General features: G+C 48.8%; 1 protein-coding gene across 1 annotated transcript; it reads right to left on the bottom strand.

The window, feature by feature from the left end:
* Positions 1 to 5,548: 5,548 nt before the first annotated feature.
* On the bottom strand, positions 5,549 to 14,253 carry LOC144677435 (nuclear receptor coactivator 1-like). The gene is made up of 9 exons (XM_078537524.1): positions 13,829 to 14,253; positions 13,427 to 13,535; positions 12,618 to 12,786; positions 11,506 to 11,805; positions 9,474 to 9,569; positions 8,783 to 9,158; positions 8,322 to 8,496; positions 7,507 to 7,684; positions 5,549 to 7,408 (listed from the first exon to the last, which is right to left on the bottom strand). Exons 1-9 carry the CDS (start codon positions 13,983 to 13,985, stop codon positions 7,241 to 7,243), a joined length of 1,728 nt encoding a protein of 575 aa, XP_078393650.1. The 5' UTR covers positions 13,986 to 14,253; the 3' UTR covers positions 5,549 to 7,240.
* Between the last annotated feature and the right edge of the window lie 2,440 nt (positions 14,254 to 16,693).

The following is a 16,693-nucleotide window of genomic DNA, read 5'->3' on the forward strand; positions in this document are numbered from 1 at the left end:
TGTTGTCTGGCGCACTGACCTCTACCTCGCAGAGGCTGAGCGTAAACTCGCAGACACTTCCCCCTACCTCCCCCTGGACCATGACTCCACCACCGAACATCAAGCCATTGTTTCCAGGACTGTCACTGACCTCATCTCCTTTGGAGATCTTCTCTCCACAGCTTCCAACCTGATAGTCTGCCAACCTCGGACGGCCCGCTTCTACCTCCTACCCAAAATCCACAAACAGGACTGTCCTAGCAGACCGATCGTGTCAGCCTGTTCCTGCCCCACGGAATTCATTTCTCGTTATCTTGACTCCATTCTCTCTTCCCTTTGTCCAGTCCCTTCCCACCAACATCCGTGATTCCTCTGACACCTTATGTCACATCAGCAATTTGTAGTTCCCTGGCCCCAACCGCCTCCTCTTCACCATGGATGTCCAATCCCTCTACACCTCCATCCCCCACTGGGATGGTCTGATGGCTCTCCGCTTCTTCCTCGAACAGAGGCCTGAACAATCCCCATCCACCACTACTCTCCTCCGTCTGGCTGAACTTGTTCTCACACTGAACAATTTCTCCTCAAACTCATCTCACTTCCTCCAAATAAAAAGTGTGGCTATGGGTACCCACATGGGCCCCAGTTATGCCTGTCTCTTTATGGGGTATGTGGAACATTCCTTGTTCCAGTCCTACTCCGGCCCCCTCCTACAATTCTTTCTCCAGTACATCAATGATTACTTCGGTGCTGCTTCATGCTTTCGTCTGGACCTGGAAAAATTTGTTAATTTTGCTTCCAATTTCCACCCCTCCATCATTTTTACATGGTCCATCGCTGACACTTCCCTTCCCTTCCTTGACCTCTCAGTCTCAATTTCTGGTGATAGACTGTCCACCAATATCCATTACAAGCCTACCGACTCCCACAGCTACCTCGACTACAGCTCCTCACACCCCGCTTCCTGTAAGGACTCCATCCTATTCTCTCAGTTCCTTCACCTCCGTCGCATCTGTTCTGATGATGCCACTTTCCAAAACAGTTCCTCTGACATGTCTTCCTTCTTCCTTAACCGAGGTTTTCCACCCATGGCAGTTGACAGGGACCTCAACCGTGTCCGGCCTATCTCCCGTGCATTCGCCCTCACACCACCTCCCTCCCAGAACCATGATAGGGTCCCCCTTGTCCTCACTTATCACCCCACCAGCCTCCGCATTCAAAGGATCATCCTCCGCCATTTCCGTCAACTCCAGCATGATGCCACCACCAAACACATCTTCCCTTCACCCACCCGGCAGCATTCCGCAGGGATCGTGCCCTCTGGGACACCCTGGTCCATTCCTCCATCACCCCCTACACCTCAACCCCATCCCACGGCACCTTCCCTTGCAACCGCAGAAGGTGCAACACCTGCCCCTTTACTTCCCCTCCTCACCGTCCAAGGGCCCAAACACTCCTTTCAAGTGAAGCAGCATTTCACTTGCACTTCCCTCAATTTAGTCTACTGCATTCGCTGCTCCCAATGCGGTTTCCTCTACATTGGAGAGACCAAACGCAGACTGGGTGACCGCTTTGCAGAACACCTTCGGTCTGTCCACAAGCATTACCCAGACCTCCCTATCACTTGCCATTTCAACACTCCACCCGGCTCTCAGGCCCACATGTCTGTCCTTGGCCTGCTGCAATGTTCCAGTGAAGCTCAACGTAAACTGGAGGAACAGCACCTCATCTTCCGACTAGGCACTTTACAGCCTTCCGGACTGAATATTGAGTTCAACAATTGCAGATCATGAACTCTCTCCTCCGTCCCCACCCCCTTTCTGACCCCCCTTTTTCCAATAACTTATAATTTTTAAAAAATATATATTTTGCTTTTCCCACCTATTTTTAAATTTATTTCGATCTATTTTATCTCCACCTTTCAGCCCATTTTGATCCCTTCCCCCCACCCCACCCCCACTAGGGCCATCTGCCACCAGCTTGTCCTGCTTTCTATTCTTAATGTCCCCATTAGCACATTCCTTAGATAATATCACCACCGTCAACACCTCTTTGTCCTTTTATCTATGACATCTTTGGCAATCTCTTATTTGCCTCCACCTATCATTGGCCCCCTATCCAGCTCTACCCATCCCACCCCCCTCTACCAGCTTATATTTCACCTCATTCCTCTATTTCCTTAGTTCTGATGAAGAGTCATACGGACTCGAAATGTTAACTGTGTTCCTCTCCGCAGATGCCATCAGACCTGCTGAGTTTTTCCAGGTATTTTTGTTTTTGTTTCAGATTTCCAGCATCCGCAGTATTTTGCTTTTAACTTAATTTAGTGTCTGTTGGTTTTTCATGGGATGTGGGCATTTTTGGCAAGGCCAACATTTGTTGCCCATATTAATTCCCCTTGACCTGACTGGCTTGCTAGGCCATTTCAGAGAGCAGTTAAGAGTCAACCACATTGCTGTGAGTTTGGAGTCCCATGTAAGTCAGACCAGGTAAAGACAACAGATTTCCTTCCCTATAAGGAGTAAAAGTCTTGAACTGGGGGAAGGCAAATTTTGCAGAAATGAGAAGGGACTTGGCTGAGGTGGACTGGACAGCACTGCTGGAGGATAAAACAGTGGAAAACCAGTGGGAAGCACTAAAAAGTGAGATCCTAATTGTACAAAGTAGACATGTCACTTGCAAAAATAAGAGTGGTACTGCCAAATCTAGACCTCCCTGGTTGTCTAGAGGAATACAGGGGAAGATCAAACAGAAAAAGAAAGTGTACGATAGGCACAAAGAACTAAGCACTGCAGATAGCCTAGACGGATATAGGAAGTGCAGGGACGAAGGAAATAAGGAAATCAAAGAGAGGGCATGAAAAAAGATTAGCAAGTAAAGTTAAAGATAACCCAAAGATGTTTTACCAATACATTAATGCTAAAAGGTTAGTTAAGGAAAAAGTGGGACCTATCAGAGATGAAAATGGAAACTTGTGTGTAGATGCAGGGGCTGTGGGAAGGGTTTTGAATTAATATTTTGTCTCCGTGTTTACAAAGGAAAGGGAGGATGTAGATGTAGTAGTCCAGGAGGAACACTGCGAGATATTGGACGGGATAGTCATAAAGAGAGAGGAAGTACTCGAAGGGTTGAAATCCTTGAAAGTTGATAAGTCGCCAGGGCCAGATGGATTGTTTCCGAGGCTGCTGAAGGAAGTCAGGGAGGAAATAGCAGATGCTCAGGATGATTTTCCAATCTTCACCAGATACAGGGGAGGCACCGGAGGACTGGAGAAATGCAAACGTAGTTCCATTGTTTAAAAAGGGATCAAAGGAAATGCCAAACAATTATAGGCCAGTTAGTCTTACATCGTTGGTGAGCAAATTAGTAGAATCAATCCTGAGAGATAGGATTAACTGTCATGTGGAAAGGCATGGACTAGTCAGGGATGGTCAGCATGGATTTGTTAAAGGAAGGTCTTGCCTCACAAATTTGATTGAATTCTTTGAGGAGGTGACAAGAAGGGTTGATGAAGGTAGTGCAGTGGATGTTGTGTACATGGATTTTAGCAAGGCATTTGACAAGGTCCCACATGGCAGATTGGTCAGGAAAGTAAAAGCCTATGGGATTCAGGATAATGTGGCAAACTGGATAAAAGGTTGGCTTTGTAACTGGAAACAAAGGGTAATGGTCAATGGATGCCCTTGCGAATGGAAAGTTGTCTCAAGTGGTGTTCCACAGGGCTCGGTGTTGAGACCCTTGCTGTTTGTGTTATATATTAACGATTTGGACATGAACGTGGGGGGGCACGATTGGGAAATTTGCAGATGACACAAAGATTGGCCGAGTAGTGGATAGTGTGGAGGATAGCCATAATCTCCAAAATGATATAGATGGGTTGGTGGAGTGGGCGGTAAAGTGGCAGATGGATTTTAACATAGAGAAGTGTGAGGTCTTACATTTAGGGAGGTCAAACAGTTACAGGGATTACACAATAAATGGGAATATACTAAGAGGGATAGATGAAGTGAGAGATCTTGGCGTACAAGTACACAGGTCCCTGAAGGCAGCAGTTCAAGTAAACAAGGTTGTAAAGAAGGCATATGGAATGCTCTCCTTCATTGGCAGAGGTATAGAATATAAAAGGATATAATGTTGGAATTGTATAAAACACTGGTGAGGCCACAACTGGAGTATTGTGTGCAGTTCTGGTCACCACATTACAGGAAGGACATAATAGCTCTGGAGAGAGTGCAGAGGAGGTTTACAAGAATGTTGCCAGGGTTAGAAAAGTGTAGCTACGTGGAGAGATTGGATAGGTTGGGGTTATTTTCCTTAGAACAAAGAAGGCTGAGAGGTGACTTGATTGAGGTGTACAAAATTATGAGGGGAATAAAGTGGAGAGGATAAAATTGTTTCCCTTGGTGGAGAATTCTAGAACCAGGGGACATAGATTCAAGATAAGTGGCAGAAGGTGTAGGGGGAACATGAGGAAGAACTTTTTTATGCAGAGGGTAGTGGGTGTCTGGAATTCGCTGCCCAAGTTGGTGGTAGAGGCAGAAACTCTAAACTCTTTTAAAAAGTACCTGGATCTGCACCTTAAGTGCTGTAAACTGCAGGGCTATGGGCCGGGTGCAGGAAGGTGGGATTAGAAAGGGCACCTGGGTGTCCTCGGGCCGGCATGGACAAGATGGGCTGAATGGCCTACTTCTGTGCTGTAACTTTTCTATGGTTCTAAAAGGACCTTAATGAACCAGATGGATTTTTACAACAATTGATAATAGTCTTATGGTCACCATTACTGAGACTAGTTTTATATTCCAGATTTATTAATTGAATTTAAATTCTACCGAGGTGGGATTTGAACCAGTATCTCCAGAACAGTAGTCTGTGCTTCTGGATTATACTAGGTAAGTGACATTACCATTACACCATCCTCTCCTTGCTGTTACCAATGGCAACTATTCTGCCCATACCCCTCAATCTCCCCTCACCCTTGTCTAAGGCGAAAACCCCAGACTCTCCAGGTAACTATACTCCCTCACTGCTGGAACTATTCTATTCAGTCTCTTCTCCTCCAAAGCCTTCATGTCCTTCCTAAAATGTGGTGCCTGGAATTGGAGACACTATTCCAGCTAGCACCAAACTATAGATTTAGCATATCTTCCTGCTGTTCTACTCAGTGCTTCTATTTATAAAGCCCCAGATCCCATATGCTTCATTAACTGCTTTGTGAACATGTCCTGCTACCTTCAACCACTGGGCTGTAGATTGTGTTAGTTATATAAATTGGTGGCTGGAACCCATTGAGAGTATTGCATTCAGTTCTAGGCAGTGCAGCTCAGGATGGACATACTAACCTTGGGGTGCATTGCAGATTCACTGATAATGGGGTTTAAAGGGTTAAATTAAAAAGAAAGATTGCATAGACTTGGCTTATATTTCCTGGAGTTTAGAAGAGAGGTATGATCTAAAGAAGGTGTTTAAGATGTTAAAACGATTGGATTTGATTGTATTGATTTTTCCCTCTAGTGAGAGCGAATGTATAAATGGACATTGTTTAGCATAAGACTCACACACAGTCCACAGCCAGACTCAGAGACTTTATTCACAGCTTAATAATTAAATGTTTGATAAACGGTAAGAATACAAGAGAAGCAAATGTTAGTTAAATGCCTCTGGCTCATGTTTGTACAGAGGATTCATTTTAAATACAGCAAAATACATCTTAATAAATTCTCATAATTTGAAGACATTGCCTGGGCAGAAGCAGGTTTCTTGCACCAATTATATATAAAAACTTAAGTTAATCCTGGTTCTCTTCTCTGTACACTAAGCGAAACATCTTTTTAAAAGGAGAATGGAGAAATCCCATCCCAGGAATCTCTCAGATGATGAAACATAAGTTAACTGAAAAAAACCAATCAGACTGGGTTACAGTCATTAACCATTGCCCAGCATAACCAATCAGACTGGGTTACAGTCAGTAACCATTGCCCAGCATAACCAATCAGACTGGGTTACAGTCATTAACCATTGCCCAGCATAACCAATCAGACTGGGTTACTGCAAGTATCATGCGGTCTGATTGGACTTTTTATTTTTCATTCATGGGATGTGGCATCACGGGCAAGGCTAGCATTTGTTGCCCATCTGTAATTGCTTTTGTGAAGGTGGTGAGCCCTGATGTTGACTATGCAGACCATGGGGATACGCCCACAGTGCTGTTAGGGAGGGATTTCCAGAAAGGATGATATGCTTCCAAGTCGGGATGATGTTATTCACCTGACCAGCACGGGAGGGTCTGGAGAGAAAAGGTGACCCAATTATGGTGCTAGCTGACCTCTGCCCCAGAGTTATTTATTCGCCAAGGGTCATGTGAGAACATGTGCCCTCCCCATGGACACCTCCCCCCACCCCACCTGGAGCACTGCTTCAGTAAAGGGCACCATCCTCTCCTAGGGCATAATTTCCTCTAAGTGCCCTTAGCCCACCCCCTGCCCCCTTAAAAGGCTGCCCTACTCGCTTGAAGCACCTTTCACAAACAGAATGCTCATCCTCCATCACAGTTCACATGTAGGCAGGAGGGGAGGGACAGCGTGTTGACTGTCTGAGGACCTTCAATGGAATTGTGTTTACACAAGACTGCAACATCCCAGAAATATTTACAGTGAGAAGGAATCTACTTTGTATCATGGAATCTTAAATACAATGCTGAGCTTAACACAGCTGGGAACATTCTCAGAATCTGCAAGACCAAGAATTCTTATCTACAAATACTTAATACCCCAAACGCTAATTATTGCTTCCATTGATTTCTAATTTTCTCTTTCTCACCCCTGAATTATACAAAGCCAGTATTATATTACTGCAGAGGTTGGGATGTGCGGAAGTCTCTTGTAAACTGCAGCCGGGTGCAATGTCAGATGGTTGACTATATACTGAAGCTGCTTTTGTTTCTTGAGGTGCTGTGTTGGGGACCTATCCCACGCACACAGTCTGCTCCGATCCTCTAACCTCACGCCTTCCTTGTGCCACAGCAAACACTTGCCTTCATCCTGGTGGTCTGTTGCTGCTCAGCCATATTGTTTACCTCCTCCTGCTGAGAATTGCTGAGCAACTGGGCAAGGGCTTCTTCAGGTCTGAGACCATCCATGCCCAACGAGGGGCAAAGAGGAAATGTGGCCCAGTTTTCAATAGTCGTCTGTCACTACTGCAGAACCTGTTTACTGTCTGAATCAGCAAGATGTGCAGTTTGCTCTTTCCTCCTCAACACTATTACTCACTCTGTCAGCAGTTGCTGAAGGAGGCTCTTCTGCTGGCCCTGTGGGGCCTGCCCGCTGCCCTGGCCTTTCTGGGACCCCATTGGGCCTGACTGGTTCAAGTAATTGTCTCCACCAACCACATTCACTGTACACTGAACGTCCGCAAACACTTGGACCTGTTGTGTCTGTCAAGAGAGGAAGAACATTAGTGACATGGGGGACCAGCAGAGGCCAGATTGTTGTTTCAAGGACCATACTCAGGAAACCTTGCTAAACGGCTTACCTGTTCCGGGCACATTGAACTGATTGAAGGCAGCTGCATGGTCCCCATGTGCATCTGTCCCGATACCTGGTTGAGGTTGCTGACAGAGCCAGGCCCACTGTCCATTGACACAGTGATACTCATGTTGTTGTACATCCCCAGACTGCCAGGCTGCTGCTGTCCAGCCTGTGTGTACACACTGGAATATAAGAGAGTCTGCATCACTCACACACACACACACACACACACACACACACAGCATGAACAACATACATTGAATACATTGATCAGTGGGCAAGTGAAGGGAATGGGGCGAGGAATGGGGCGGGGAAAGGGGGTGAGGAGCGGGATGAGGAGCGGGGCGGGGAAAGGGGGGGCGCGGGGAAAGGGGGGGGCAGGGTAAGGGGGGGCGGGGTGAGGAATGGGGCGGGGAAAGGGGGTGAGGAGCGGGATGAGGAAAGGGGGTGAGGAAAGGGGGCGAGGAGCTGGGCGGGGAAAGGGGGTGAGGAAAGGGGGCGAGAAGTGGGGTGGGGAAAGGGGGCAAGGAGCGGGGCGGGGAAAGGGGGATGGTGAAAGGGGGCGAGGAGCTGGGCGGGGAAAAGGGGATGGTGAAAGGGGGCAAGGAGCTGGGCGGGGAAAGGGGGTGAGGAAAGGGGGCGAGAAGCGGGGCGGGGAAAGGGGGGTGGTGAAAGGGGGCGAGGAACGGGGCGGGGAAAGGGGGGTGGTGAAAGGGGGCGAGGAGCGGGGCGGGGAAAGGGGGCGAGGAGCGGGGCGGGAAAGGGATGGAGAGTGGGGTGTGCACTGAGTAAAGGTGGGGGCCAGGGTACATGCAGTACCTGCTGTTTCCCAGGGGTTCTCGCTGCCAGACCTTTCCTTCTGGTGCCTCATATCCAGGTGTTGCTGGAGCAGGTTGCATCATGGTATTCTGGCCTGACTGGACAAGTGTGGACAGCGTTGGGCTGCTGGGGCTTAGAGTCGGAGCCACAGATGGGTCTCCCTGTTTAGGTAAAGCTGCAGAATAATCAGCACAGGTTACAAACTGTCAGTGTGAAAGTACAGGAGCCCTGACTGATATCCCCTCGCTCTAACCCCAGGGTCACTGGCACCATTAATTGTCCCCTCAGTGCCTGGGGTCTTATTGAGAGCTAGAAAAAGTGTGGGACATAGAACAGAAAACTTGGCCTGAGTTTATGAGATCTGATTGTGTCAGTATGTTAATTCAGAGCAATTGTCATCCAGCCCATAGCACTGGGGCCTTCCCCCTAGACTTCTGAGCTACAAGGCACCTGTTTCTTACCTGGTGTTGGATACTGTGAAATATTCTGCTGGATCTGGGACATCAGACCTGCCCTGTGCTGTGGCCCTGTATGACCCGGCATCCCTGTGTTCAAGGTCCCCGATCCATGGAGAGAGTTGCAAGGGTTTGACTTTGGTTCGGTGCTGGGCATCAGTGGTGTGAATGGGCTGGCAGAGGAAGACTGGTTCCCAGGCGTGCTGTAACCGGGTGGGTAGGGGATTTGTGGAGGAGGAGGGCAAGCAAGACGGGATCCGGTGGTGGGTGGGACATGCTGCCTCATCAGGATGGCATGTTGCTGCATCATCTGCCACTGTCTGTGCTGCTGGCTGATGTATTCACGTTGTCGCTGAGCAACCATCTGAGCATTGAGGGGACCCTGGAGAGAGAAGAGAGAAACATTAGAGACTGACCATTCTCAATGGGAGCCATCACCGCGCTGAACCTCCTCGAACCCCAGTGTATTACCTGGGATTTCACCATCTGTGTTCTAGCATGAACTTGGCACGATCACCATGCCTGTCTGTGCCTAGAAATCTATGTGTCAGGTATCTGTACATGGTAATCCATAGGATTCCAAGTGTGCTAGAACGTATGAAGGGGTGTAATCATGATAACCCATAATATCTCCAAGTATCCCAGAATGTTTTCGATGCTGAGGAAACCCAATGTGATCCCTGTGCTGAATGAATACCTGGACAGGGATTTGCTGCATCCCAGCACGCAGTCCAATCCCCATCGAACCCGGGGCTCCTAAATGACCCATCGTAGGCTGCCGATTCTGGTGCATCTGCAGAGAAAGCAGAGTGACCTGTGTAATAATTACAACAGCTTCAGTTCAACATACTGTCCACATCACATACACCACCCCCACACACACACACACTGCCCACATCACACACACACTGCCCACATCACACACACACTGCCCACATCACACACACACTGCCCACATCACACACACACTGCCCACATCACACACACACTGCCCACATCACACACACACTGCCCACATCACACACACACTGCCCACATCACACACACACTGCCCACATCACACACACACTGCCCACATCACACACACACTGCCCACATCACACACACACTGCCCACATCACACACACACTGCCCACACCGCATACCCCCCACACACACACACACACACTGCCCACACTGCATACCCCCCCACACACACACACACACACACACACACACACACTGCCCACATCACACACACACTGCCCACACCGCATACCCCCCACACACACACACACACACTGCCCACACCGCATACCCCCCCACACACACACACTGCCCACATCACACACACACCGCCCACACCGCATACCCCCCACACACACACACACACACTGCCCACACTGCATACCCCCCCACACACACACACACACACTGCCCACACTGCATACCCCCCCACACACACACACTGCCCACATCACACACACACCGCCCACACCGCATACCCCCCACACACACACACACACACTGCCCACACTGCATACCCCCCCACACACACACACACACACTGCCCACACTGCATACCCCCCCACACACACACACTGCCCACACTGCATACACACACACACACTGCCCACACCGCATACCCCCCCCACACACACACACACACACACACTGCCCACACCACATACCCCCACCCCCGACACACACACACACACACTGCCCACACCGCATACCACCCCCCCCCACACACACACACACACACACACACTGCCCACACCGCATACCACCCCCACACACACACACACACACACACTGCCCACACCACATACCCCCACCCCCGACACACACACACTGCCCACACCGCATACCCCCCCCACACACACACACTGCCCACACCGCATACCCCCCCCACCCCCGACACACACACACTGCCCACACCGCATACCCCACCCCCCACCACACACACACACACACACACACTGCCCACACCGCATACCCCCCCACCCCCACACACACACACTGCCCACACCGCATACCCCCCCCCCCACCACACACACACACACACACACACTGCCCACACCGCATACCCTCCCCCCCCCCACACACACACACACACTGCCCACACCGCATACCACCCCCCACACACACACACACACACACACACACTGCCCACACCGCATACCGCCCCCCCCGACACACACACACACACACACACACTGCCCACACCGCATACCACCCCCCCCACACACACACACACACACACACACTGCCCACACCGCATACCGCCCCCCCCGACACACACACACACACACACACACACACTGCCCACACCGACTACCATATCTCCTACTCCACCTTTTCACCACTGGTTAGGATTCGTCTGTGTGACAATCTAGATATCAGAAACATAAAATTTCGATTAATGTGGAACGAGTGGAGAGGTGTGTATGTGGGAGGGGCATACTCGGGTGGGGGCTGTGGTTTATTCAGGGGAGAAGGTTTATAAGAGGCAGAGGAGAGGTTTTTACAGAGGACAATTAAACGACAAATACATGAATAGGATGGGAATAGAGGGATACGGACCCCGGAAGTGCAAAATGTTTCAGTTGACGGGCAATATGATCGGCGCAGACTTGGAGGGCCGAAGGGCCTGTTCCTGTGCTGTACTTTTCTTTGTTCTTTGACATGGCAGGGTTTTGTATACTAGGCGGCATGGGGGAGAGTTCGGGGAGGCAGATTACACTGACCTGCTGTCCCTGTAGTCTCTGCTGTAGCTGTAGTCGGAGCTGGTTGGTGACAGTGGACGATCGGATCAGGCCCTGCCGAGGATGTAGGCCCATGCTGGTGGGGTAAGCTCCTCGGGATGCATGTTCGCCAGGCACTGGGCTAAATGGGAGCTGCTGCTGGACCAGAGCAGAGGATGGGTTGGGTAAAGTGCCTGTAGGAGAGCCAGGCAGGTAACCCTGCTGGCATATTTCAGACTTTGGCTCCAGTGGCACATACGGCTGAGGCATCACTCGATTCTGAAGCCGGTCAAGTTCTCCACTCTACATCAAATGGAACAGGAGAGAAGGAGTTTAAAAACAATGAAGGACACATGCAAGAGGCTGGCAAAGCCTCTGAACTTTCAGCTGCATAATGGAGCATGTACATCCAATGGTCCCAGGGCAAGTAAAAGAGGTTAGATACAGAGTAAAGCTCCCTTTACACTGTCCCCATCAAACACTCCCAGGACAGGTACAGCACTGGGTTAGATACAGAGTAAAGCTCCCTCTACACTGTCCCCATCAAACACCCCCAGGACAGGTACAGCACGGGGTTAGATACAGGGTAAAGCTCCCTCTCCACTGTCCCCATCAAACACCCCCAGGACAGGTACAGCACGGGGTTAGATACAGGGTAAAGCTCCCTCTACACTGTCCCCATCAAACACTCCCAGGACAGGTACAACACAGGGTTAGATACAGAGTAAAGCTCCCTCTACACTGTCCCCATCAAACACTCCCAGGACAGGTACAGCACGGGGTTAGATACAGAGTAAAGCTCCCTCTCCACTATCCCCATCAAACACTCCCAGGACAGGTACAGCATGGGACCGGATACACTAATGTTGCATAATGTAAATTTAGCAGAACCTCTAATTGTCCCACACCAGTACTCTCTCCCTGCCAATGTGATGGCTGTGCTGTGAAATGGCCAATGTGCTGCAGACTGAGTTGTGGTTTTGTGAGGCTGTTGCCATTTGCACTGTGCACAAGAGCAGCAACACACCTCATGTGATACTTAGATGGAGCTGGTGCGTTGAGGGGAGACAGTGTATGTTCACGATTTCATACTACCCACTTGAGCTATGACTTACCTGGATGAGTTTGTCGATTCCAAGAGCTTTGTCGATTTCCACGAGCTCCACCTCGTCCTTGGCGCTGAGGAAGGAGACGAGTTGGTCGAGGAGTGCCTTCTCATCATTCCGTCCCTCAGTGCTTGTCGGAGGGCACAACAGCTCATCCATCTGGGAGCTGAAGCAGGACCTGAGAAAGCAGCACAGGTGCATATTAGTGCTACTGCACTATAACATGTAGCACAACTGGACAAATGGGACTGCAGGGAACATCATAGCTTTGAAGCAGTCACCTTCTGGATACTTAGCCAGCGAGTGGCCGTATGCCACAGGTCATTTAGTTGGTAAGTTGCTTCCCCACTCCCGCTGGGAAACACTCAATGAGAGCCTGACACGCAACGTCACAGTAACCAGTATCCACTGAGACTTCATCAGCAGGACATTCGTGCATAAGGAGCTTAAGAGCCAAAACCCACACACACACATCCTCTGGACAGCGGAGAGGAGCAGGATGTCCAGCTGATTTACTCTCCTCAGCCGAGGGACCTTGAGTTTAATTTCCGCTGCTAGAGCTGCCCCTGCTCATCAGCAAACAGCAGAGCAGGGAATGAGTTCAGGACCATCCTGCCTCTGTCAGATTCGACAATACTCAATTAAAGCAATTTCTTATAATCCACGAAATTCAGTAAGAAATTCATCTTAGACAATATGATGACACTACAAACCTCCCTCAGTCCCCCAGGTTCCCCACTGGAGACCAGCTGCTCTGCTACCACCTGCACTTTCAGTGCTACCCTGAACTTAGATCAAGGTTGAGTGGCTCTGCTCACCCATCCTCATTCCTGTTGCTCCTGCTGGTATTGCTCCAGGGCGGCTGGTCTTCTGTCCTGGACACGGAAAACTGCTGCCCCCTGATCCCTGAGTCCAGTTCTGGCAAACCTTCCAACAAGGAAATAAACACAGAGTAACAAAGGAGCAATCAAACATAGGCAACACATTAGCTTTAGACAAACTAAACCATAACAAAAGAGGACATTAAAACAAGCCCATTCAGCCCCATATCCCCAAAGCAAACCACCCTTCTTCCCATAACAATGAAGGGGTTGGAAGGCCAGGGAGGAGATGGAGGAGTGATGAATCAAAGCAGCAGGGGGGGTGCGGGGATGTTGCACAGGTAGGGGAGGGGCAGTGTGGGTAAGGTAAGGAATACTCAATGGCCAATTATAACCTACTCTTAAGGCGCTGAAGTGTTCTGGTGACGCTGTTGGAGTGCAGCGGGTCCGACAGCTGCTCCCTCCTCCCATCTCTGGATGCCAGGCTGTTGTTGTTGGCCACATCAGGCTGGCAATTGTTGGGCAACTGGGCTGCTTCCTCCAAGGTGGGTAACATGTGATCAAGCTCTGTGAACTGAAGAAGAGGTCATGGGTTTAAAGTGCATCTCTCCCCATCATACCTGCCCAACAATCACCTCAGCATTTTTGTAGACTTCTAAAGATAGCACATCTGGCAGACGAAAAGTTCCCTGAAACCTCTTGACTTTTTTGCCTTTAAGATAAACACATGTGGGAAAAAGGAATACAAAGTTTTGCTTATAGGATTACATGAAGTAGGGTGGGAGTAAGCTCATATGGAGCATTAGACCAGCACAGATCTGTTGGGCTGAAGGGCCTGTTACTGTGCTGAAAAGATTTTGGAAGGTACTCCCTCAGGTTAATCCCTATCCAAGGGAATTTTCCTTTTTAATCTTACCTTTCTGTTTTGTGTGGCTTATTCCTCCAGCAGCCAACACAGTTAACCTCTCATATTGGGGAGGGGTGCAGGGCTAGAGAGCAGGATCCCCATCCAATCCATTACATGCTCCACTGTTCAATCAGATCATGGCTGGTCTGTACCTCAACTCCATTCAGCTGCTTTAGCTCCATGTCCTTGATATCCTGATCCAACAACAATCTATCGATGTCAGACTTGCCAGCTCCAACTGACCCAGTATTCGTGGCCTTTTAGGGGTTGGGTTCCAGATTTCATAGAATCACAGCACAGACTGGAGGCCATTTGGCCCATCAAGTCTGTGCCAGCTCCTACAAAAAGCATTCCGTTTAGTCCCACTTCTCCCACTCTTTTCCCATATCTCTGCAATATTTTCTCCTATTCGTCCAATGCCCTTTTGAACGTTACTACTTGGTATCCACCACCGTGTCAGCTAATACATTCCAAATCCTAGCCACTCGTTGCATAAAAAAAATTCTTTTATCATCTCTGGTCCTTTTGTCAATCACCTTAAACCTGTACTCTCTGGTTATTAATTCTTCACCATTGGAAACAGTTTCTCTTTATTTGTTCTATCTGAACTCTTCATGATTTTAAACACCTCTCACAAATATCTTTTTGGTTTTCTCTGCTCTAGGAGAGCACCCCAGCTTTTCCAGTCTAACCACATTAAACAGTAATCTCTCACCCCTAGAACCATTCTATTAAGTCTCTTCTATATCATCTCCTTAGCCTTCACATCATTCTGAAAGCGTGATGTCCTCGGCCCAACCATCTTCAGCTGCTTCATCAGTGACCTTCCTTCCATCATAAGGTCAGAAGTGGGGATGTTCGCTGATGATTGCACAATATTCAGCACCATTCGTAACTCCTCAGATACTGAAGTAGCCCATGTCCAAATGCAGCAAGAACTGGACAATATCCAGGCTTGGGCTGACAAGTGGCAAGTAACATTCACACCACACAAGTGCCAGGCAATGACCATCTCCAACAAGAGAGAATCTAATCATCGCCCCTTGACATTCAATGGCATTACTATCACTAAATCCCTCACGATCAATACCCCGGGGGTTACCATTGACCAGAAACTGAACCGGACTAGCCATATAAATACTGTGGCTATAAGAGCAGGTTAGAGGCTGGGAATCCTGTGGCAAGTAACTCACCTCTTGACTCCCCAAAGCCTGTCCACCATCTACAAGGCACAAGTCAGGAGTGTGATGGTATACTCTCCACTTGCCTGGATGAGTGCAGCTCCCACAACACTCAAGAAGCTCGACACCATCCAGGACAAAGCAGCCCACTTGATTGGCACCCCATCCAGAAACATTCATTCCCTCCACCACCAAAGCACAGTAGCAGCAGTGTGTGTACCATCTACAAGATACACTGCAGGAATTCACCAAGGCTCCTTAGACAGCACCTTCCAAACCCACGACCACTACCATCTAGGAGGATCTATACGCTCTATTAACTGTTCTGTTAACCTATCCTACCACCTTCAAAGATGTGTTCACAAGCACTTCCAATTCTTTTTCTTCTTGCATCTCCTTTTAAAATTATACCATTTAGCTTGTATTCTCCCCTTATACTTCCTACCAAAATTACCCTTTGTAGAAAAAGTGCTTCCTGACATCACCTCTGAATGGCTGAGCTCTAATTCTAAGGTCATAACACCTTGTTCTGGACACCCCCAAAGGAAATCATTTCTTTCCATCTACATTATTGATTTCCTTTATCATTTTAAACACCTCAATGAGATCACCCCTTAATCTTCAAAACGCAAGGGAGCCTAATCTCTGTAAACTTTCCTCTAAACTCTTTTAGTTCCGGTTTCATCCTGGTGAATCTGCACTGCACCCCTCCAAGCTTAATATATCCCTAGAATCACTAAAACCTCATGGACAGGTATAGAAAACTATTTACAAGGCTAATGGAATATTGGCCTTTATTTCAAGGGGGCTGGGATCCAAAGGAGGTGCAAGTTATGTTACGGCAGTTGAGAGATCTGGTTCAGTTCCAGGCATTGCACTCAGGATGGAGAAAATGAAAATCTGGAACTCCCTCCTCCAAAAAGCTGGGGAGGCTGAGCTTCAATCCAAAATTTCAAAACGGAGACTGATAGACTTTTGTTAGGCAAGGATATCAAGCATACAGGACCAAGGCTGGAGATGGAGCTATGGTTCCGATAAAATAGAATGATGGGACAAGCTCGATATATGCCAGACTGAACACACTACTCCAGATGGCTCAATAGCATAACTTCTTACCCTTTGTATCCCAGAATAAACGCCAACATTCAATTAACCTTATCACAGATCCAAACAGCA

Source organism: Cetorhinus maximus, unplaced genomic scaffold, assembly GCF_964194155.1.
Source record: "Cetorhinus maximus unplaced genomic scaffold, sCetMax3.hap1.1 HAP1_SCAFFOLD_2524, whole genome shotgun sequence".
Lineage (NCBI taxonomy): Eukaryota > Metazoa > Chordata > Chondrichthyes > Lamniformes > Cetorhinidae > Cetorhinus > Cetorhinus maximus.

Coding starts and splice junctions, on each gene's coding strand:
- LOC144677435 (XM_078537524.1), bottom strand. CDS start 13,985: ATGTTACCCACCTTGGAGGAAGCAGCCCAGTTGCCCAACAATTGCCAG. Junction 13,536..13,828: donor AACACTTCAGCGCCTTAAGA/GTAGGTTATAAT, acceptor CCTTGTTGGAAG/GTTTGCCAGAACTGGACTCA. Junction 9,570..11,505: donor AGAGACTACAGGGACAGCAG/GTCAGTGTAATC, acceptor CTTTCTCTGCAG/ATGCACCAGAATCGGCAGCC.